General features: G+C 33.3%; 1 protein-coding gene across 23 annotated transcripts in view; it reads right to left on the minus strand.

Annotated features, from left to right (window-relative positions):
• Positions 1-24,498, minus strand: part of MYCBP2 (MYC binding protein 2) — a 282,961-nt gene that overhangs the window by 74,002 nt on the left and 184,461 nt on the right. For 11 of the 23 annotated variants that reach the window (XM_063792229.1, XM_009427092.5, XM_016925407.4 and 8 more), the window contains 7 exons: positions 22,180-22,277; positions 21,381-21,497; positions 20,525-20,665; positions 10,478-10,552; positions 7,641-7,865; positions 6,659-6,791; positions 2,707-2,829 (listed from right to left, as the gene is read on the minus strand). In XM_063792229.1, coding sequence (XP_063648299.1) covers positions 2,707-2,829; positions 6,659-6,791; positions 7,641-7,865; positions 10,478-10,552; positions 20,525-20,665; positions 21,381-21,497; positions 22,180-22,277 — 912 coding nt within the window. The remainder of the gene's footprint in view (positions 1-2,706; positions 2,830-6,658; positions 6,792-7,640; positions 7,866-10,477; positions 10,553-20,524; positions 20,666-21,380; positions 21,498-22,179; positions 22,278-24,498) is intronic. The other 12 variants (XM_063792226.1, XM_001140575.8, XM_054665402.2 and 9 more) reach the window with 2 other exon arrangements.

Here is a 24,498-nt window from a genome sequence, read left to right on the forward strand (position 1 = left end):
TTTGCAAGCTTTTTTTTTTTTAATGGAAGCGCCCCACCAAATCTTATATAGAAGCCCACCTATAAAAACAAATCCATTTAAATTCATATATAACATCTCTCATTATGTATGGGAGAACGAAGACTCTATGAAGAATCAGTGATAAATTGCTTCAATATTGAACATATATAAATGAAGATTTAAGTAAATGATGCCTTTTCCATAGTTCCCAACAATGACTAATACCACCCTGCCTCATCGGCAGTATATTTCATGCAGAAAATAAGCAATTAACAGTTTTTCTTCAAAAAGCAGAATGGGGCAAAGTATGTTATTAACATAGCAATGTGTTTACATTATAGTTATAAATTAATACTTTCTTTTTTAAGTTGTTACTGCCAAAGAAATTCTACTTTAAAAGCATGAAATATTTTGCTTAGATGAATAATTTAAAAATCTGTAAGTCCTATATGACAAAAAGGATTATGAGCTACCTAATTTGAATAGTATCTAAAATATCGATTCTAACATTTTTCCTTGTACCAAAAGGTTTTACAAAAATTTTTTTTAAGATAATGAAATAATGTGATGGATAATAACTCCTTATTTGTGAGTATACATTAAATAGTTTAAATGATGCTGGAGGTGGGGAGAGGGAACTACATCCAGACTAGGTGATGCAGAAACTGGAAAATAGTATCTTTCTAGTCATATTTCTGAAATATAATAAAGTTTCATATGTGAAAATTTCAACTGAAGTACCTACACGGGATAGATTTATGTGGAAAGAACTGTGTACACGAGCCATATATCTTTTTTTGAAATAATAAATAAATGCTGTAGATTATAGGAAAAAATTTAGAGATCATGAAGAATTTTCTAAAATACTGTTTTAAGAAAAAAAACTTACAAAAAACAGCTCCTCGATCTTGGACAGTATTAAGAGTTAAAATGGGAACTACTGTTACAGACAATAAAGTTAGATATATTTCATCAAGTTTAAGTTTCTTATTATTTCTTTGCTCCATCTAAATATTTTAAAAGCTTGTTAACAAGAGCAGGCTTATTATTAATATTTTTTTAAGGAAACAGGATCCTGTTCTGTTGCCCAGGATGGAGCGTGTGGCTATTCACAGGCACGACTATAGCAGACTACATCCTTAAACTCCTGGCCTCAAGTGATCCTGCTGCCTCAGCTTCCCAGGTAGCTGGGACTATAGGCATGAGCCACTATGCCTGGCATGGTGCATGCTATTTTTGAACGATATTCACAAAATCTCATGTTTAAAAAGTAATACTTTATTATTTGTACATAATAACAAATTTTCTCGGCAATGTTTGTGTCTCTTAAACATTTATATTTATTTTAATGATATTTTAATAAATTATAATGACTGATTTACTGTGATAGCTATTAGTACAATGACAGACAGTTTAAAGACTGAAAGCATACAATTTGTGTTAAACAAGGCTTTAAAACATTACTATATAGAGATATAGTAGCGGTAAGCAAATGCTGAGATTTTAAGAGTTGACAAAGGTAAAGAGAAAGGGACATAAAGAAAACACCACCAAGCATTTACACTATGTAAGTACAAAGATCTAGCTTAAATTAATGGAAATCAGGTACCCAAAGTAAGCGAGCAGATGATACCCAATCCTATGAGATAGGCTAGTCCAAGGGAGTAAAAAAAAATCTTGTGGCTAGGTTTCCTTCATAAAAATACTTTGTGGAAAGTAATGAAGCTATTCAATAGAAGTAGTTTTATTTTAAATGGAATATTCCTTATACATTTTGTTCACTGTTTTATTTTTTCACTTGTTCTTCAAGTCAGGTATAATGACACTGTATTTGCCCCTTGGAATCAAGTCCTGTGAATTAATTTAAATAAAATTAAAGTAAAATTATTTCCACGTAAGCTATCTGCTCCCTTTTACTCATGACCCAGCTGTATGTTACCTGTGGACAATAGGGCTGATTTTGAAGGAGTCTAGATCAGGTACATAGGAAAGAACAAGAGTGTGTGAATTCACATAAAAATGCAATTTCTGATGAACCTCCAGCATAAATTGTTTCAAAATTAACTATTGTTTGGACAGTCCATGATGCTGGTCTCTCCCATTAATGCAGCCAAAACAGCTGTATATATATTATATTCATATGGCTTAGGGTTTTTTTCTTTTTACAACTTTCTGGTTTTATTATAGATATTAAAACCAAACATATCATTTCACATAATTCTAAATTAACTAAGATTACTGGGTTAGAAATTCAAAACCACATAAATTTTATAAAGCTCATGTGTAATATTACTTAAAAATATTATTTAGAAGTAATAGTTTGATTTTAAATGGATCATTTGAGCAAGTTCTCTGTTTCTCATTAACATTACCATCCTAATAAGTGGATGATAAAAACCAAATTTTACTAGATTTAGTGAAATAGAATCTTTAGGATATGAAATCAAAATGAGTGTTTTTTAAATAGAAAAAAAATAAGCAAGCACTCTCATAAACTTAAGCCAAAACTGGTTAAAAACAAAAAACAACAACAAAAAACAATACTATGAAAAGAACACCTTTGTAAACATTTTTTATTAGCTTTCCATGAACAAATTTTAATTTAATAAAGATTTCTGGGTGAACACAAATAAAAAGTGTATAAAAGAGAAGGTAATAAAAAATATTGAAGTTAGGTAAGTAAAAGACTTACTTTTAAATACCTACCTTTGCTATTTCCCAGTCCATAATCAAATCCTTGGGCACTGCAACTTGCCCCTTTATTAAAAGCTTGCACTGAGAAAGGGCTTGGAGGAGGAGTTTGAGAATTCTGATCCAGAAGAACTTGTTCTACAATAAAAGCCACAGCTGTAACATTAGTTTCTTACGTGCTATTCCCTATTCATACAACAAAGAGAGAAAATTGCAAAAGATTTTATGATGGTTAGATTTTAAAATAAGCTCACATCTAGATTTGATCAATTTAAATACCAGTCAGGTCATCTTAACATTAACAAAGCACCTGACAAATCTTTGTTTTTATTTATCAAATACACAGTGAAATTTAGAAATGAGATATGCTCTTATGAAGCCAATTTACTTTTATTGTGGCAGGATACATTACTGAATGCATACTAATATTTCTGGACCAGGAACTCTTTGTATTTGCAACAAATTTATACAAGAGTATTTTGCAAAACAAAATGGATAACCTATAAACCAGAAATAAAAGTATTTTGCATATTAGTATTAGAATAGAGAAAAAAACTAAGTATCTAGTACCAAAAGGAATTTTCATTTGTTAACTGTTCTAAGTTATGAAGGTGAAAATTATGGAAAACTTAACTTTTAACTTATTTTATCACATATTTTTCCCAAATAGAAGGATAATAATAAACCATGTTACATAATCAGAGTCTATAAATGTATCAGAATTCTTATTTCAAGCAGAAAATGGCAAATGTTTTATCCATTTACAAATGGCAAGATGTGACCTATAAAATATGCAAACTAAATTAATCCCCTATGAACAATCAACTGGCTCCAAGACTCTGTCTGATATAAAACAATACCTTAGTAAATATCCATATTAATGCCAGCCAAAAAAGGCAAAATAAAGTCTGTCAAGTAAAATTGGGGGGAAAAAGGTATTTATTCCATTAAAATAACCTTATGAAAAATAAAATAACTCAAGTATATTTTTAAATATCTTATTTTTAAAATATCTTTAAGTATCTTAAATATCTTTTTTAAAAGTCAATAGTCCTTGGCCGGGCGCGGTGGCTTACGCTTGTAATCCCAGCACTTTGGGAGGCCAAGGCGGGCGGATCACGAGGTCAGGAGATCCAGACCACGGTGAAACCCCTTCTGTACTAAAAATACAAAAAATTAGCCAGGCGTGGTGGCCGGCGCCTGTAGTCCCAGCTACTCAGAGAGGCTGAGGCAGGAGAATGGCGTGAACCTGGGAGGCGGAGCTTGCAGTGAGCCGAGATCGCGCCACTGCACCCCAGCCTGGGTGACAGAGCGAGACTCCATCTCAAAAAAAAAAAAAAAGTCAATAGTCCTTTAAACAGAACAGGGAACTACAGACAGGGTGTGGTAGAGTGTTTCCTTCCTACCTGTAAATTGCAATTCTGCTAAACCAGTGGTACTGTATAATCTATCCCTTTACCAGCATTTGTAGACTTGATTTAAAAAACCAATCTTAGCACTTCCCTTAGGCAATACTCTTCAGCATGCAATATTTCAGCAGTAGAATGTTTCTTCAGAAAAACACCCATGAACAGTAAACTGAACGGAAAAGATAGCACTGCTTCCTCTCTAAACTAAGAATGGTCTAGCGCCCAGAGTGAAGTCTGTTTTTACCACAGCAGTAACTTTGCCTACTACAGATTTCAAAGACCAATAGAGAATTTTTACAAAGAGGAAAGCTTTTGTTTTACTCACACGACTTCATATAAATTACCATAGTGCCAAATCTTTGTACTTCCATATTAAATATTATCACCAATGAACAGACTATTTGGGCAGCACATCAACTAATCTTAGTGATTTAAAGGCACTAACTTCATATCATTTCTTTCCTTATCACTCCAGGTTTTATATTAAAATAGTAAGATTCACATGATCACCAAATATCCATATTTATGTCTGTATCTATACATCAAGAGTAAAAGATGATTAACTAATTACAGAGAAAAATTTAAACTTTTCTTAAATGATACTCTAATTTAAGAGGCATTTTATCTTGAAAGAAGCTTCTATCTTCTAAGTTTATAAGAATAAAATTTCCCAGGTTAAAACTTGATCCTTAGCATGGAAGGCATTTTGCATTTTAACAATAAGACCTAACTTACCATCCATTAGCTTTATCTGTTATTTGCTCATTTAGTCTTCATATCAAATTTATGTGGTTATGACCTATAAGGTCATTTTATAAATGGGAAAACTGAGGCACAGAGATATTAGGTTAACTTGGTCAAGGTCACATGAGTAAAAAGTTGTACAGCTGGGATCAGTACCCTGGCAGTCCTGCTTCAGAATCCACTCTTACATATTTTTTGTACTGCCAGTTAAAAAATTATTAAGGATTAAGCTAGAAAAGTCCTTTAGAAGTCACCTAAGCTGTTCTCATATTTAACTTATCTTAAATAAAGCTGATCTCCCCTTAGGTATTTTCATTTATATCTGAATATTCCTATATAAAGAAAAATGTTTAAAAATTAATGAATATGTAGTAAATATACAGCAATATATAATAAGCACATAGTAAGTGAAAAAGTCATTTAGTAAATGTCTGATTTACATCAAGCGGAACCCTTATCTTTTTCAAATGAATAGTTCTACTGTTTCAGGACATTATTTTATGACCATATCATCTTAGACTAAAAAAAGTCTATCTGGGAAAAACAAGGAGAGGAGGTAGGTTCTCAAGTTGTGCTCAATGTGTACAGCATGGTGTAATGAGTACAGCATTTAAAACACGAATGAAGATTCTGGCTGAAGTCTTACATCTGCTATGTCACCAGCTGTACAACCATAGACACATTAGTTCAAATTCTACAGCTTGAGTTTCCTACCTATAAATTTAAGATTATATCACCTACCTCAAAGGTGTGTTGTGGGGGGAAAAAGGGAGATATCTCCAAAGATACTCCATCATTACTGCAAATTTCAAACCTTTTCTGAATCCATATTTATGGCCAAATTGCCTCTTGGAATAATAAGTATTATAAATTTATTATCTTTTGAATAAAGATGCATGTTCTCTTATTTACCTAACTTCATCCTATAAATTTTGGGATTTGGCAGACAAGTCCATGTTTGCTTACATACTTATTTTGATGTGCTATTATTTTTATAATTCAAGTTGTATTACAAAACTTCATGAGCAACTAGTATGTGTCAAAACTGTTTCAGAACTAGGAATGCAAAGATAAAAACCATGTGCCTGTCCACAAGGGACTCATAACTGGGTATGAAGAAATAAACATGAACTTCACTATGACACTATTGTTCTAGTGGTGAGCACAATTCTTTAGGAACACAAGAAATTCTTTGCTCTGTTGTGATCAGTTAAAGCATCACACAAGTGATAATGTGGTCTCAACTTCGAAGAACAAATTTTTGCCACCAAGATATCAAAGAGAGGGGGACAAAAAGGAATATATTTTATTAAGTGATAGCCATGTTGAAAAAGGTAAAATAAAATTTAAAGTTGAAAATCTAACAACAGGAAACCCTAAAGACACTATGCATTTATTCCATGCTCTTTCCCTAAGACAAAATGCAATCAAATGAAGTTGCCTGGGAGAAGTACTGAGATTGGTAGTTGGAATACCGAACTTTCATTTTATTATAGAAGGGATAGAACGTTCAGTCCTGGACTGGTACAGAAGAAAGAGGTATAGAAATTTATATTAATGAAATTAAAAGCCTGTTTTATAAAGATGAGTCTATATGTTTCGAATTTTCTTTTAATTTTCTTCTTTAATGTGCATTAAGTACTCACGTATTTTACAAACCAATTTTAACAGTTGCAAGATTTTTTAACTTTTAGTTTTGCTTGTTAAAAAGCAAACACACACAAAACTCTTTAAAACAAAAGCAATACAATAGGCATTAAACTTCTGTATTTGAAAGCTTAATTGGAATAAATCACAAATTTAAGCCAACTTGCCATCTTCATGTCGGAGGTACTGGTTTCCGCCTCTGTCTCTAGCTAAGGACCATGCCTCTCCTTCATCACTCTCACAGAACTCTACCATGCTGTTCTGATCCAGTTGCACCCATGTCCCTTCAGAATTGGTTACCTGGTACATAACAAAAAGCATGATTGATTGGCTTGATTCTTTCAGGGAACTCAGTCTGAAAACCAGTAAAAATCTTACGTGTCTGAATAGTGTAATCATTCCAATACATTTCTACTAAGAAATTAGTTTCTGAAATTAAGGCCACAGCCTGAGGTAAGACAGAAGTCAATAAAAAGTTCTGTAAAATACTGCTTATTTATGAATTTGGTTAAAATAATAACTTTCAAAGCACAAAGATAACACCTAAATAATTTTAAGAATTACCCAAGAACACATGGCTCATTTTCTTTTTTCTGCATCTAAAATGTCCTAACACAGCCGACTTGCTATTATTTAGGTTGAGAGTATCCATAGTGTAACTTGAAAATGACCCTTACTGAGAAATAGCATGACACACTACATCTTCAAGCTTATCAGCTGAGGCAAATGCCACAGTAGCCTAAAGAGTAATTTTATTTGCTCAGGACTTCAGTGAGACCTATGAATGGGAACAAAGAAATGAAACCTTTTGCATATGACCACATCTCCATACCGATCACATAGAATGTTTTAAGTGATGATAATCCATGATGGTATAGTACATTTGTAATAATGAAAAAATATGTGCAAATACCAAACATTTATATATACAATACAAATCATTTGTTAATATATTGTTTACACAAGGATAATTATGCAAATCATTAGACAGAAGCACAGAAAAATTATGTATTTGCAATACAAGTAAAGATAAAATACATTAACATTGAAAAACCTGTGGTAGAAATGGCAACCTTTAGAAGAGATGCTTTGGTTGTATTACATTAAAAATGAGTATCTTAGAAGTCATGAAGCTACAAGAATCCATACCTCTCCCACTGCTTTGACTTTGTTTCCCAGAACTAACATTCCAATTGGGATACCTCTAAGGTTAGGGCAGCTTCTGATGTTGTGACCTGAAGGTCCCGTCTTCACTACCTTGTACATGCCTGGCCCTCCTCGCAAGAATGGCATATCTTGTTCTTGCATTGTTGCTTCCTGTGGGCAGCAGGAGTTTATGTCTTTGAAAAAGTCATCAGTATTAGTTTTAGATTCCTGAAAATTTGAATAGGAAAGAAAAATAAACAAAATACAATCTATTATCACTTTCAAAGCCTTCCTATTAATAGCTTTTATAGCAAGTCTATAGTACTGTCAATATAAAAAAAACACATAACTAAAGATAACTGAAGAATTTGTCATTAGCACTAATTAAAGAATCTCAGTTTTTCAACAATGCTATTTAAAATAAAGTTGAAGGCAAGAAAATATAGCAGGAAACCAGTCGACCTCTGGCTTCTGCCCACCACAATTTGAGAAATATAATCATCCTTGATTTTACTTTTATCTTTAATGCAATATTTAAAGTAGGAAAAATAAAAATACTATACTATGTGAACCACAAGGGAATAATTTTGAATCATTATTACTGCATTACTGTATATTGTTATGGGTAAAAAAAGTTTAAATATTCATTTCTTCCCATGTTGAAATAATTATTTATAAATAGAGAAAACAGGTATGAAGAATCTGAAAACTGATCCATAAGCAGAGATGATGAAAAATATGCATTAAAAATATAGCTATATCTTGCTATTTGTTAGTTATGAATGAAATATTGATGCTTACAATATTTTAACAACTTATACTCTCTAATATTGTACAAATAAAAACGTCTTGCTAGATTTGTTAAGCCATTACTATGCAGTGATACATTAATGCTGGTAACAGAAAAACAGACTATATTTTTAGTAGAAAGGAGAAATTAAACATGGATTTAAGTAAATATAACGTAAATTTATTATTGAAAAGAGTCACTTCTAAAATGAAAGAACCTTCCCTAAATTTTCTGTTAAATTGTAATGCTGTGATAAAATTGTTTCCTATGTGAATGTAATAAAGAGAAATAATAACCTTTCCATATTTTCTCTTTTTCCCAACTAAATGTAAATAAAGGGTCCACACCGGGTGTTCTCATTGTCATCATTACTCCTTTAAAAGAGATTTAAAACTGCATTTTTAAATACAGTAATATGAACTCTATAATTTATTTCATATTCAGATAGAGTAACAGATAACCATAAAGAGACACACATGCAAACATTAGGTTAAAACTGATATTTAATAATGTTATAAATAGAATAAAAATTTAAAAACTAACATTATGCAAGATAAAATTGTATTAAATAGTTCTATCCCTACCAGTAGCCTCATAATGAAGAGATATGTATACATGTTCATATACACAGTAACACAGTAGAATATTAAAAATAGAATCCTCAGGTTTAAAAATATGTAGATTCAAGAATTCTGTATACCTGCTACTTTGTTAATTCCATACATGACTGGTCAGGGAAAATGTTAAAGTCACCATTAACTTTCACATAATATTTTGTGAATCTCACTGTAGTGATGAATAACCAATTTTTACTTATACAAATATGTACTAAGAAAAATTAATTTACATTTACTGTAATTATATTTTATTTACCAATATTCTTTGGTTACATATTGGAAATTTAATGGAAATGAGAATTTTAAACACTCAAAAAGCTTAGATTTACAACCGAAAATAAATGTAAAATACGCATTTTATATACTCATCATATATATTTGTAAGAATTTATATATATGCAAACCTACATGAATACACAGAGAGCCCTCAAGATAAAAATTGAGAGTAACACAGGTCTAAACTTTACATAGTACTTGCTATTACACTCACAAGATTTTCTGTAAACATTTAAAAATGTCTGTTTATAAATGGTTAATAAATAAATACATCATGCCATTTCATAGTTGGAAGGGGTAAGTTTTAATCCTACTCACAACGGATTCTTAAAAATTACATGGCAAAATAAAAAAGCAAATATCCATAGATTTAGCAAAAAAACCCAACTTCACTGGTATTTAATAATATTCCTAGTGCATTTAATTAATTATAACAATAATTCTAACTTTTGATCATTCAGGGTAACACTGGGAGTTAAGCCTTGGCACAACTAATTATAATTGCAAACTAGTCACTGAAAGGCAATTATGAAAACTTGTTAAAAATTTAAAATAACATTTTATTGAAAAGGTAATAAAACTATATTAATAAGTATAAAACAAAGTTTATCCAATTCTTGTGCTAAACAGTATAAAACACTGACAGACATAAAGTCATAGAACTGTGCCTATCATGCTCAAGCAATAGTAAAATACATGCTTTATTCAACACAGAAATGTAAGACCCAGGTACCAGCATATTAAATTCATGAATTTCAATATTATTATTTTCTCCCTCCATTCCCATCCCATTCTCAGATGAACATTCAAAGAGGGAATGTGAAAGTGTTGGCAGTAGAAAAAATAAAAGAGCCATAAGGCCAGGACACTGTCACCTAAATAAGTTAGTTGTGAAAACACTAATCTTAGATATAGTCATTGGAAAAGCTACTCATAGAACTAAATATAGCAAATTTGAAGTCATGTGGAAGTATCACTTAAACTAATAATACATTCTTTTTGGCAGGAGTTAGAAAACTCAATTGCAGCACTTCATATAGATCTTTTTTTGGTTAAAAGGTTTTATTAATCTTAAGCAAAGGTTTTAAAGACACAAAATTTGTTATACATGCTGAAATACCTGAATAAAATATTATTGTTCCTTACAGTTAACTCACCTGGGGGAAAAAAGCTTTGGAAGTCCATGAAAATACGTCCAAATCCCTGACTCCTTGGCTAGCATTAAAGATATTCTGAGCAACAAAGTTTAAGAAAGAAAAATATCAACAAAGAAAGGGAACAGGATATCATCTGCAGAAGACGCGTGCACAGTAACAACATTTTTCTGTACTCTAGCACCAACATGGAAATATTATTTTACTAAAGAGAAACTGAAGCCATCTGAGTAAACAACACACCGAAGAAATTCTGTCTGATAAGTAAGTTTTTGTCAGAAGCTCTCCATGGATATAGTGTGTCATGCCATTTACTAAAATTAAGAGCCAGACGTTGTTATAAAGCTTAAGATACTCAATGCAAGAAAGAAACCTTAAAATTCTTTAAATGAGGACGTATTTGTTCTAATACAAGCCAGATTTGTTTTATGACAGAAACCAGTCTGCTGTTTTATAATAAAAATGGAAATGATATCGATTGTATAGAAAATGCAATTATCATTATGAATAATAATGGCATGTAGTTTACGTGAACTTATCACTTTTTGAAGTACAAAAATAAAAATAAAAACTAAAAAAGTAAAAAATAAAAAGTCTGAGTCATTTTTTTCAATTTTCCTTCCCTCTATAAGTAGGAAAAAAATCATTTGGAAATGTTTCTGAATGCTACTAACAAATTTGATAAGAAAAACATAAATAATACATACAATCAATTTTTTATCAAAAGATAAAAATGTAATCAATTTTATCAAAAGACAGGCCTACTTTTCTCCATCTCAAAGTTTAGGAAATGCAGAGCATTTAGGATCTCTAAGTTAAAGTCTAAAAATGTTTTGTTAAGGAACAATTAATTCACAGAAACGTTATCCTAGAAAAATCAACATTTTCACAAAATGTTTTACTGATAATTTAAATGATATACATTTTCGTAGTTATCTCATGCTATCAATCTATATTTATCTGATTTGAAATTAAAATCTTTCTAGTGAGTAGCAATTGCACAATTTTATTGCTTATGTAAATATTATGATAAATGGTTATTTTGAACCAAAAAAGAGGACATTCAAAATGTTAATAAAAAAGATCAACTAAGACTTCAACAAAAAAGAAACATCAAAATTCCCTATCAATTATAAGTCATTTTAGATAATGAAACTTTTCTCATTATCTCATTTTAGATAATGAAACTTTTCTCATTATCTCATTTTAGATAATGAGACTTTATTTACTGTTTTCTAGTTCTATATTTTCCATATCCATATATATATATGGATATATACATATATATGTACGGATGAATGTGGGTACACACCCGTCTACATAAATATATACTAATTCATAAATATAAGACATATAAAACTCTAAACAAAGTGTCTAATAATATGCCTACAAATAAATGTAAACCAAAACCAAAGCCAACTGCCCCCTAATTAAAAGTGGATAGTGAATAAGGTCCTTTCTCTTTAGGTAAAGTGAAAAACATATTGCAGAGCATTTTGAAGTGCTATGTTTTAGGGGGAAAATGTCTATACTGGTTCATCCACGTATATAAGAACTTGTAGAGTACTTGGTCAATGGGTTTTTCTCCCTTACAAAGCATAGTGGGACAGACTTTTTGACATAAAACAATATCACTTTTTTTTAGGGTATTCTATTTTTTAGCATAAATTATTCTAGTATTAAAGTAACGTGAAAGGCAATTGTTAAAAGTAATGCAGGTAAAGTTAGTGATAAAGAAGCAATGTGATGACTGGTTGACAATATTTAAAGCTTATGTCTCTCTTTTAAGTCAATGTGCAAACATAAGTGCTTTCTCAGTCAACAACATGTACAATGATATTTTAAAATGATGTTAACTGCTAACTGTGGTAATAAATTGCCAATAAAATCAATTCTGTATATGCTTCCATGTAAATTGAAACTTTATACTTTTTTGCTTTTGTTCTGCAGTTGTAGAAAATTCTTAATCCACACTGGTTTACCCTAAGATTATTTTCAAAATGCAATGTCCTAATAAAACTGCATTTATCAAGAAGCAGAAATTTGATGAACAGAAAGCTGGAGTTTAAAAATAAAATATACTTGAATAGCTGGGTGAGTAGTGCATGCCTATACTCGTAGCTATTCAGAAGGCTGAGACAGGAGGATTGCTTGAATCCAGGAGTTCGAGAACAGCCTGGGTAAGACCCTCGTCTCTACAAAATAATTTAAAAATATAGCTGGGCATGGTAGTACATGCCTGTAGTCACAGCTACGTGGGAAGCTGAGAAGGCAGGACTCCTTGAGCCCAGAAGTTCAAGTCCAGCTTGGGCAACAACAAGACTTCATCTCAAACACACACACACACACACACACACACACACACACACACACACACACACTTGAATAGTGTTCTTCGGAAATTTAGAAATGTTTTAGTCTAAAGATATGAACATTCAGGAAAATGTTAGTTTCTCCAAAGCCCCAATTTCTCACTATTAAAATAAGTTAGCTTTCATATAGTATAATTTCACAGATTATTATAAGCACAGCTTGTGTGTGCATGTGTATATACGAACACACATATATATAAAATAACATTTTATTCTCAAATACTATTTTAAAGGCAGAAAAGTTCTGTCAAGAAAATTAGAAAATTAAAGCATACTGGGAACCTAACTAAATTAATGAACACCAAATTGCAACTCTAAGCTGATAATCTTTCAAGGCATAGAAAAGAGACCAACAAGTGAATAATTATCACAGTGAAAATAAGTGACCAACCATGCCAAATGCTCATGCAAATAAAAGAAAAAAATCTTTCCTTGTGTTAGATAAGCACAAAGCTAAGAATTGCCATTGTTAAAGCAAAATGATGAAATAACTCAGGAAAATTAAGAATAGCATATATATATTATTACAATCTTAATTTAACTGTTTTAATCTCATTCTGTTTACGAAACTTTAACACTAAGCTAAAGAATGAAATAAAGCTGTTCTTAACCATATAAGAACAGCACATTTACTAATGTTGTATTAAGTTAATATTATTAAGATTAAAACACGGGTTATGTATACACATACACACAAAGCTATTAACAAAATCAGGAAATCTGGGGTATGTTAAAGCTGTGACTGCTAAGTGTTATTAGGCAAAAAGGAATGAAATTGGATTTAATGTTATTAGGTAAAAAGGAATGAAATTGGATTTAAAATGCAAGAAACATTTGCCAATTTTATCAATTAACCCAGGTGAAGCTATACAAACAAGATTAACAAATGATACTTTCTCTTCAACTCTACTTCAAATCTTTCAGGTCCCAAAATTTGGAAAACCAGTATACTTTCTATATGTGAACACCCATCAGCCTAAAATAAGAAGTAATCTGTATAAATGCATGGAGATATACAGAAACTCAATTCTGTAAGAATTCAGATTATATGGGAACTATAAAGATACCTCAGAATACTTCCATTTGTCTATCATCTACTTCCCTTGATATAAACTTTCTCTTCCACTCAACCCCCCTCACAATGTTAAAAGATCTCATTTTTGACAGAGTACCCAAAGAATTGGGTGTGTAAGTTTCAAACCATTAACATCTCCTATCATAGGAGTACACTTGTTTTCCAAAAAATTAAGCTCGTGATTCCAGAGAGTCTAATGTCTTCCTTGGTAGGTGCATAATAAATTCTCTTTTCATCTTTTTACTTGCATTGTCCCTGATATTTGAAACATTCTACTAGCTCACATTTTGTAGATTCCACATCTTCAGAATTTTAATTTAAAATCAATCAATGTTCCCCAGGTATGCCATCAAAGAATAACTCATGTCATCTTCAATACATATGGTATTCATCCTCATTCAACCATTAAGGTTATAAGTATTTATCTTTCTGTAGTTTGGCAGTTCTAGTCAAAGTAACAGGATTATTACAGCTATAGTTGCTTCATCCTTTTATAACTATGTTTATCCTTATCTCTCCACTAGATTAATGCATACGGAACATAAATGCATGGGCTTTGGAATCATATCAACTGGTGTTCCAATACCAGCTCCACTACTTTCTACTTGTGATCCTGGGTGAGTGGCTATCTTTATTCATTGCAAAAATGAGAATTATAATATGCTTAACATCACAGGGTCACAATGAGGATTAAATGAGATAATTAAGGCAAGGAGCATATATATGTTAGAAATTATTTTAAACAGAATGATCATATCAAATGCAAAGAACTAAAATTAAGCATCCACAAATGTGTAAAGCATTAACAAACTGTGAAAACCTACTATGAGCAAAGTGTAATTTTTAATGCTTAGGAAGAAACAAATGTGAGAAGGGATCCTGAATGAGTCCTTATCCTTAAGTAGCTTAAAAACAGAAATAAGAGGTACATAAACACAAATGGGCTGAAGGCAAGAAAAACAAATATTATGGGTAGCTGGAGAAAGAAGTAAGCCTTCTCTACTTCTACAGATTAAGTGCTGCCTGAGAAGGAAGAGAGAAAGCTATTCTCCCCAGTACATATCTGTTTTCCACCCTCAATTCTCTGCTTTACCTATATCAACTATTCATCAGTTCACATACATAGCATGTCCCCATAACTCTGAACATTTGATTCTCTGTCTAGAAATTCCTTTACTGTTTCCTGGCAACTTTTCTTCAAGACCTCCTCAAATGTCACTTAAGTGAAGCCATTCCACAACTTATCACAATGCAATTTAATTATGTGAATATGGTATGTCTACCACATTACATGGTGAGTACTCCAAGGATCAGAACTTCACCCCATCTTATTTACTCTGTATCCCTCCCCTCTGCATCTCCACCCAATGCCTACTTTCCAGCTTAGTATTTATTACTAACAAGAATGCAAATAAGAATTCTACGAATAAGAACTCAAATATTTACTAAATGCGCAATTAATGAATTAATGACTATAGCAAAAATGGGAAATAAAGAGAAGATCACCAACCAATTTTTGAGTCTGGACAACTTAAGATTAGAAAAAAATGGAAGTGAAACCATTCTAGATAAATTAGACAACAAAACAAAGACTCTTAAGACATAAAATTGGAAAGCATGTTCTCAGCCGGGTGCAGTGGCTCACGTCTTTAATCCCAGTCTGTAATCCCAGCACTGTGGGAAGCCGAGGTAGGTGGATCACTTGAGGCCAGGAGTTCGAGAGCAGCCTGGCCAACATGGTAAAACCCTGCCCATCTCTACTAAAAATACAAAAATTAGCTGGGTGTGGTGGTGTATGCCTGTAATACCAGCTACTTGGGAGGCTGAGACATAAGAATCGCTTGAACCTGGGAGGTGGAGGTTGCAGTGAGCCAAGATCGTGCCACTGAACTCCAGCTTGGGTGGCAGGGCAAGGTGCTGTAAAAACAAACAAACAAAAAACAAAACAAAAAACAAACAACAACAAAAATAACAAAAAAAAAACAAAAAGGAAAAGAGTGTTCTAAAAAGGGCAAAAAGTTCTACATAATTGATAATGAATGCCTCACAGAGGATCTGAACCCTTCATCTATTTAGCTCTATCTTTCCCATTGACTTAAAAATTATTTTGGAAACGATACAGTCATAATATGAATGTCTAATGCTATTTTGTCTCTCAACTAGAGCATTATTAAAGTGCTAAAACAGTTAAAGTCACTTTGAACTAAATTAGGATATGAATATTTTTCAGTCAAATATGGTGTTTAAATAAAAAGACTGATAGATCCAAATTGAGCTAAAGTTCATACTTAACGATGAATACACGAATTCTAAAACATGAGTAAATAAACAAGACAGCATGACAAGATCACTTTAAGGATTATCTAAAATGGGTAATTATAGTAATCTTATTTTTAAAAATAATTCATCCAACATTCAGTCAGTGTTCAAACTTCCAATCTCTGCCCCCATTCCTCTCTCAATAGTTTGTTTGAGTTGGGATCCAAATAAGGTGCACACATGGATGTCAATACAAAATTGTTTTAACTAGAAAAGGTTGAAGAGATAGACATAAACAGTGCTGAAGGCAACTTTTCAGTACTTTCACTTCTTTTTAAGTTAGCAGCATCGGTGTTTGAATACTTCTAATTTGATTTCATATCTCCCAGCTTTCATTTTTTTATTGAGTCATGTTTTACAATTAACAGCCATGATTAAAGTTCATTTACTTTAAATGAACTGAAGTAAGAAGGGAGAAAGATAGTTTTTCCAGCAGTAAATGTATAAGACATACAAAAGAAGAGGCAGCAAGATGCAACTATTTAGGTGTGTTATTTCCTTGAGAAGATGAGAGGGAATCATTATTCTATGTCCTATCATGTTTAGCCCTGCACAGTCAGATACTCATAAAAAAAATGTACTGACTGGGTAAGGGGTCTGCCCTAGTCCCTACAGAAAATCATACCTGTCCCTGCCTATGCCAGGCCTCTGACTCTGTATGAGTCCTCAGTTAATACCTGTACTGAAGTAACTTTATCCCGGATCTGTTTAGAGCCCTATGCCAGTTAATTTTGCCATACTGTACCCCATCTGTCATCTTTGATCACCACCCAAAACATAAATCCTTATGTCATCTACCTGTTCTTTCATTTTTATACCAAACTGCTCTGTTTCTTCCTGATCCAAACTATTCCCATCCCCCCATGACTTTAAATTGTGTCTTATGGACCCCTTCCTCCAATGGTAAACACATTGTTTTTATCTTTTTTTTCTTTTTTTTTTTTGAGACGGAGTCTCACTCTGTCACCCAGGCTGGAGTGCAGTGGTGTGATCTCAGCTCACTGCAACCTCTGCCTCCTGGGTTCAAGCAATTCTCTGCCTCAGCCTCCTGAGTAGCTGGGACTATAGGCGTCCACCACCAACACCTGGCTAATTTTTGTATTTTTAGTAGAGACAGGATTTCACCATCTTGTACTGCTAACCTTGTGATCCACCCGCCTTGGCCTCCCAAAGTGCTGGCATAATAGGCGTGAGCCACCGTGCCCAGCCTGTTTTTATCTTTAACTTTGTGAGTCACATCATCTGTGTGTCTTCAAGTCCATGCAGATGATCTTCCACCTGCCTAGCTTCTTAGTTCCTAGACTTAGGCACTTGTAGTGACTTCCACGTGCACTGCACTTCAGCCACCCTCCCATGGCAATGTAATAGAGCATCTCATTCGTTAAAGTGCCCTACCTATGATATCAAATACAAATATTCTACTTTATTGCCTGCATTTTTCCAACTCTTTAACTATAGTGCATTCACTATATTGTTCTAGGATTTTATTAAATCTTCTAAATCCCTTGGACCTTCCATTTGTCCTTTCACATTTCTAACTTAGGTCTGAGTCCACATTCCCAGAACTGATGATCTTAATTGCTATTTCTGTCACAGCAGCTCAGCAACTAGTACTATAATTTGCTTTCTTGGCTCTTTCTTGGCTCTTTTAATTCCAGACACTAAGGGCAATAAAGGACTAGGCAGGGGATTCCAGTTGGGTCTATACAGTGGTCTCATTGAGTCTTTAGTGGCCCAGTAATCCTTCAAACAATATTTCAAATATTCATTGCATTTCTCAACCCCCTCACTCAACTCATTCTTTTGATTCTGAACTGATGGTTTTCCTATCTTCTATTTTAAGGGAACTTGTAGTCTCCCTCAACCTCTTCCCTTCGTCCCTCCCTCCTCCAAAACATAACTACTGCCATGCATATTCCCCTCTCTTTTACAGAAGCAAGCTCTCTAAGGTGCCCTTAATTCCATTTCCTCCTCCTGTTTCTCAGTCTTCAGTCTTGTCATCTATATCTTTAATTTCTCCCTTTTTCTACTAGTATCTTTCTTTTAACTTACAAAACTCTCAAGTCACTACTACTCTTAAAATGAAGAAACCAAAAAAACCCTAGCTTCCTAACAATACCAGACACTCTTGAGCTGTTTACATTAACAACCTCCGCACTCACATTCCAGTGAAAACCACCCACAAGTATCTGTATGCCTCACTCCACTCCTTACCGCTCCTCTAACCTTTGTTACTCCCTTCTTTCCCTGACCTTAAGGAGACTGTCTACTACAGATTGTCTCTTGGATGGGGTTCAAAAGCATCAAGTAACAGAACACAATGCTTTAAAATAAAATCGTGGGATTCAGAATTGTGACAGATGGTACTTCTTGCTCTTCCTTTCTACTTTTGTTTATTGACTTGCTTTATCTGTGTGAGTATCTTTCTCTCCCAAAAGCAGCTCCTCAAATGAGCAAAGAAATCAGAGAAAATTTGGACTAGGAAGGTAGAAAAGATAATATAATCTGGAATAACATTTTATTAGGGACTTAAGAAAATTTTCTTAAATAAAACACACAATGGCCAGGTGTGGTAGCTCATGCCTGTAATATCAGCACTTTGTGAGGCCAAGGTAAGATGATCGCTTGAGCTCAGGAGTTTGAGACCAGCCTGGGCAACATAGTGAGACCCCATCTCTATATTTTTGTTTTTTTTTGAGACAGAGATTCGCTCTGTCTCCCAGGCTGGAGTGCAGTGGTGCCATCTTGAATCACTGCAACCTCCACCTCCTGAGTTCCAGCGATTCTCCCGCTTCAGCCTCCAGAGTAGCTAGGATTATAGGTGCCTGCCACCACACCTGGCTAATTTTTTGCATTTTTAGTAGAGACGGGGTTTCACCATGTTGGCCAGGCTGGTCTCCTGACCTCAGGTAATCCACTGGCCTTGGCTTCCCAAAGTGCTGGGATTACAGGCGTGAGCCACCTCGCCTGGCTCTCCCATCTGTATAAAAAACAAAAACCAACTCCCCCTTGCCCAACAAAAAAGTCTATATTGGAAAAAAAACTGTACAAAAGTGGTTGTTATAATTATCTCTTTAAAATACACTTTCGTAGAGGGTCAAAATCCTTTTTATTTTTAACTGCAGGTATAAATCTGAGGAAAATTTAATATGACATAATTGATGTAATTTTTTGATTTAAAATTTAGTATTTTACTTATAGATGTATCATTGTTCAACTTAACCTCCGTAAAGCAGTAAGCCAACACTCTAAATCTTCTTGATCACATATCTTCCTTCTCTTTCTTGCTCTCTGTCTATATACAGTCTCCACTGTGCTATTATAAAACATACACAAAAGCATATAAAAAAGAATGAGATCAATAAATAGAAATAGAAATTCCAATGTTTTCTTCACCAAAGAATTGTCTTGTATTATATAAACTACTGCTTTGGAGAACATTATTATGGACAATCAAGGAGAAAGTCAAGTGGAATATACTGAATGGTTTGATACAATAAGCTAACTTTATAAACTGATTTTTAAGAAATTCAACTGTTTAAAATACTAAGTTTTTAAATAAAATTTTACCCGTGCTATTTATTAGCTCTGTCCTAAAGAGCACACACATTTGATGGTAATGAAAAAAGGAAAAATCATTCTTTCCTGGTTAATATATAAAACGAAGTGTGGGTTATTATTATACTTCATGAAGTAGCAATCTTGTGAACACTGGGTCTATTCTACTATATTCAACAAGGAGGTACAATTAATTCTCTCAAAGACTAGGATTTAACTTCAACTAGAATACAACGTAGCACCACAAATCTAAATAATAGTATTATAAGCCGAGAAGGAAGAGAGTCAAAATTAGACAGAACACACAGAACTATCTGCAAAATGTGAACATAACATACATTTATACATGTTTTTGAATGTATAATTCTGAGTTCATAAACTTTAGTTTGGAATTCATTCCACACAGCTGTATAAATAAGAAAGAAAAAAATGTAACCACTCTCATTTTCTACCTCTTTGAAAGGAATTCAGTAGTTTTAATTAAGTAGCAATTAATTAAATTTACTACTTCCTGCCTATCTGTGATGGATCATAATCTGCATTAAGGGCCTTAACCTTGCCAAACTTCACTTTCATTACACAGAAGCCCTTAAGAATTCAAGAAATTGTAAAGTAAAGGTTACTTAGTTGTGGGTTACCTCAGAACTGAAAAGCCTTAATTAAAGAAAGCTCTGTAAAACAAACAGCGTGTATCTATAATGCTTTTTAAAACCACCTTTTACTTACGTCAACAGGGACCAGAAGACTCTTGCCAAGATGTTGATTAAAAGAGAGGCACCAGGCTTCAGTGTAACCATTCATGTTAGGGACATACTTCTTTATTGTCTCATCATTCAGCCTCAGCCACACACCATCATCATTATGGATCTATAGAAAAAAGCAACAGAAACAAGCCAGGCCTTCCTGTAAGTCCTATGAGGCTAGCAAGGTCTGAAAGTCTGCAAAGCAGAAAAATGATGGTGCATGTGCAGATTAAGCATCTAGTTTTTGTAGAAAGTAAGTCTGAGAGACCCTCCAGGGAAAAAAAAAGCAGCAAAGAGTGCCAACACAATATGGTAATTCATGTGGCAAGATTGTAAAAACAATTTCACTTAGGAATAAAAACACAAGGAAACCACACTTTAAGATACATAGTTTAAACAGTAAAATCAGATGTTTCCCAAAGGAATATGAGTCTTCCTTCCCTTATATTTATATTTTAAGAATCAGAAGTTACTTGGTTATATTACCAGAAAAATATACTGTCCAAAGTTAAAGCAGTAAGAAACACATTTCAAAACAAACAACATTTTAAAATGTCATGAAAAACTATACCCATTTTCAGCGAATACATGTACAGGTTCTGAATACTACGTCGAACATTGTTCTTTTCATGTTCAAAATATAATTTTAGTTATTTTTTAATGATAAAATAAATGAAATGTTTGAAACTCAATGAACACATTCTATAAAATAGTTTTAAAATATTTCCCAAACTGCTTAAAACATATTCTGACAAAAAACTCAGTAACCTTATTATTATGCAAACAATGCAAAAACTTTCTGTCCAAAATTTACTACCAAAAGCTCCTTTATCAATTACCTCATCAATAAAAGTGATAGTTCCATTGACTTTCACTATGCCTATCTGCTCACTCTGAAGGGAAGGGTGGCTACGGATGCGAAGCCCCGCGCTGTCCTTGGCCACAAATTTTCGAACCTGAGAAAGGCAAAGATAAACAGTGAGGTAGGAAGAACCTAGAATAGAGATCTTACAAGTAGCAAGAAGTAAAATTAAGCAGGTTTGAAAGTATCATAATTCTTAATAAGGTTCCAGAATTATTTGTAGAGAGGCTCCCTCTGCAAATAACAGTATAACAACACTAACAACAGAACTTTTAAGCACTGAAATGTGTATTACTGAAAATAAAGCTTAGACAATTATATATTTTTTAACTCATTTCTAAATATTGAAGATACGTGTTAAGAAGGATAAAAACCATTTCTTTCTGTTAGAAAAATAAATTTAATTACCAATATTTCATTTTTTTAACATGCAGTTTACCAAAATGCCTGTACTTACTCTTTAGATTTCAGAAATTAACTTTTCTTTTGACAGTAGAGGACATTTTCACCTTGCAAACTTTACACTTAATTTCAGTAGACTTTTGTTCATTGTAAATGTTCCACAGCAGGAAGAATACAATATGTACCAAATAAAGAAGTACACATGCTACAACTTAGAAATATTACCATGAACTACTCTCTAAATTTATTTAGGGATATTTAGAATTCAAGTCCTGAAATCAAGTAAAATGTTAGATGTTTACTGGCCATTTTGAAGCATCAGTGACAAACATAAAAATTGAATGATTCCGGCTCTCAATTCATTCTCCCCTAACCTTATTAGGCTGAGGTTCAGACTTTGGTTTGACCAACTGAGTTCCTGGTGGTATCATCCCTTTTGGTGGGTCTTTTACTTTTACTTCCAGACCAGCATCTGTCAGAAAAATCAGAGAACTGTAACATTTGAGAAAAAAAGAGAAGGAAGATCCTTAAACCTAATCTTATAAACATCCACAGGCTATTTTTAAAAATTAACACAAATATCTGATTTCTGTCCTTTCAAGGTGATGGATATTTAATAGGCTAAACAAGAGAAATATTTTAAAAATGGCCCTGAGATTCTAAAGGAATGCCTCAGGATGTCAAGGAAAAGAAGGGGCTCCCTATCTTTAACTAGAACATATGAAACGATACAGAAAAAATGGAAAATAATAAAAAAAGAACCCTTGAGAATTAAATCTTATCTGACAATATCCAATCAGAATACCACTCATCATCTCTACCAGTCCTCTCTATGACAATGTAGCATGGTTGTGAGAAGCTGAGGTTCTCATGTTAGACTGCTTTGGTTACTCCAATATCTCGCACTAACTGTTTGACTCTCTGTGCCTCAATTTCTTCATCTATAAAATGGGAAAAATAATAGTATCTAACTCACCGAGCTGTTGTAGGAAATAAATGACGTAAAATGGACAAGGGGCCAGGCGCAGTGGTTCACAATTGTAATCCCAGCACTTTGGGAGGCCGGGGCAGGCGGATCACCTGAGGTCGGGAGTTCAAGATCAGCCTGGCCACCATAGTGAAACCCCATCTCTACTAAAAATACAAAAATTAGCCGGGCATGGTGGCGCGCACCTGTAATTCTAGGTACTCAGGAAGCTGAAGCATGAGAATTGCTTGAACCTGTGAGGTGGAGGTTGCAGTGAGCAGGGATCGCGCCACTGCATTCCAGCCTGTGCAACAGAGTGAGACTCTGTCTCAAAAAAAAAAAAAAGTATCGTAGAGAAAATTCAGATATATATTAAATGCACAATAAATGTTAGCTATTATTATTATAACTATTCTAATGAATTATTATCTCTGCTTGTCTATGGTCAAGCAAGGTCGCAGCCCATTGATGGCGTCGGAGAAAACTTAGGAAGAAGAGCAGGGAAGTTGAGTATGGAAGAAAATGGATGATTCTAAGTAAGCAAGTCTTTTTGTTCAGCTTCATTCCAAAAAACAAATATAAGTGGATTTTTCTTATCCAATTTGTATCAGTTTTCTTCATCCCACTATTAGATAAGATGATGAAAAAAACTCTATCTACTGAAATTTTACCAGAATTTTTAGAGAAAAGAAAATTTTCACAATGTCATTCTTGGCTATTTCTACTTTCGAATTCCTACTGTAATTTGTATGTCTTGTGTGTCACTACTTATATTCTACTTCATAAGATTTTTGTTTGAGTGTTTTATTTTCACAATCCTCATTAAAGTGTTAACACTTGACAGGAATTGTCTTACCCAGGAAAATGTATGCTCAGAACCAAAAAACATTTGCTGAACTAAAGGCTTTATGAATATACTGAAATAAAGAAGAGTGCAGCAAAGGCTGCTGGTGAAGGTCTCTAGAATGGTACAGATGAACTGGATATATCTGAGTCTATATAGTTACATTAATGTATGAGAACATACAATTACATCAATGTAAAGTACCTCTTTACCTCCACTGCCAAAGCAAACTACTTAAAGCAGGGTTTCCCAAATATTTTGGTGAAATATTAATCGGTATTATTACTATCTCCACCCTGTTTCTCTCTTCTCCACTTGCAAGGGGTCCCACGATAAGGATTAAACAAGTCAGACAAGTTTCTTGATTTCAGAACTTCTCAGAATCCCTAATATGTTAATGTAGATTGTGTGAATGTCTCAAGTGAGACTACCATATACAAGTTGAGCATCTCTAATCTGAAAACCCCAAATCCAAAATGATCTAAAATCTAAAACCTTTGGGTGCTGACATGATGCTCAAAAAAAGTGCTCACTGGAGCATTCTAAATTTTGAAATTTTGAATTAGGGATGCTCAACTGGTAACTGTAATACAACTATTCCAAAATCAGAAAAAGTCCAAAATCTAGAATACTTCTGGTGCCAAGCATTTCAGATAAAAGATACTCATCCCAAACCAGGTTTTCGAAATTTATCTGATCACAGAAACCCCTTTTCTTGAGGAGCATCAGGAAAAATAATGTTACAAGAAATTCACACTGATAAGTACTAGAGTTTTCTCCTTGTTATCCTATTATACAGACAGTTTAAAAGTAAAGAAAAGATTAATGCCTAAAACAAAAGAAATATGTTTTTCAAAGTTAATGGTTGTGATGATTACTTCT

Source organism: Pan troglodytes, chromosome 14 (assembly GCF_028858775.2).
Source record: "Pan troglodytes isolate AG18354 chromosome 14, NHGRI_mPanTro3-v2.0_pri, whole genome shotgun sequence".
NCBI classification, from domain to species: Eukaryota; Metazoa; Chordata; class Mammalia; order Primates; family Hominidae; genus Pan; species Pan troglodytes.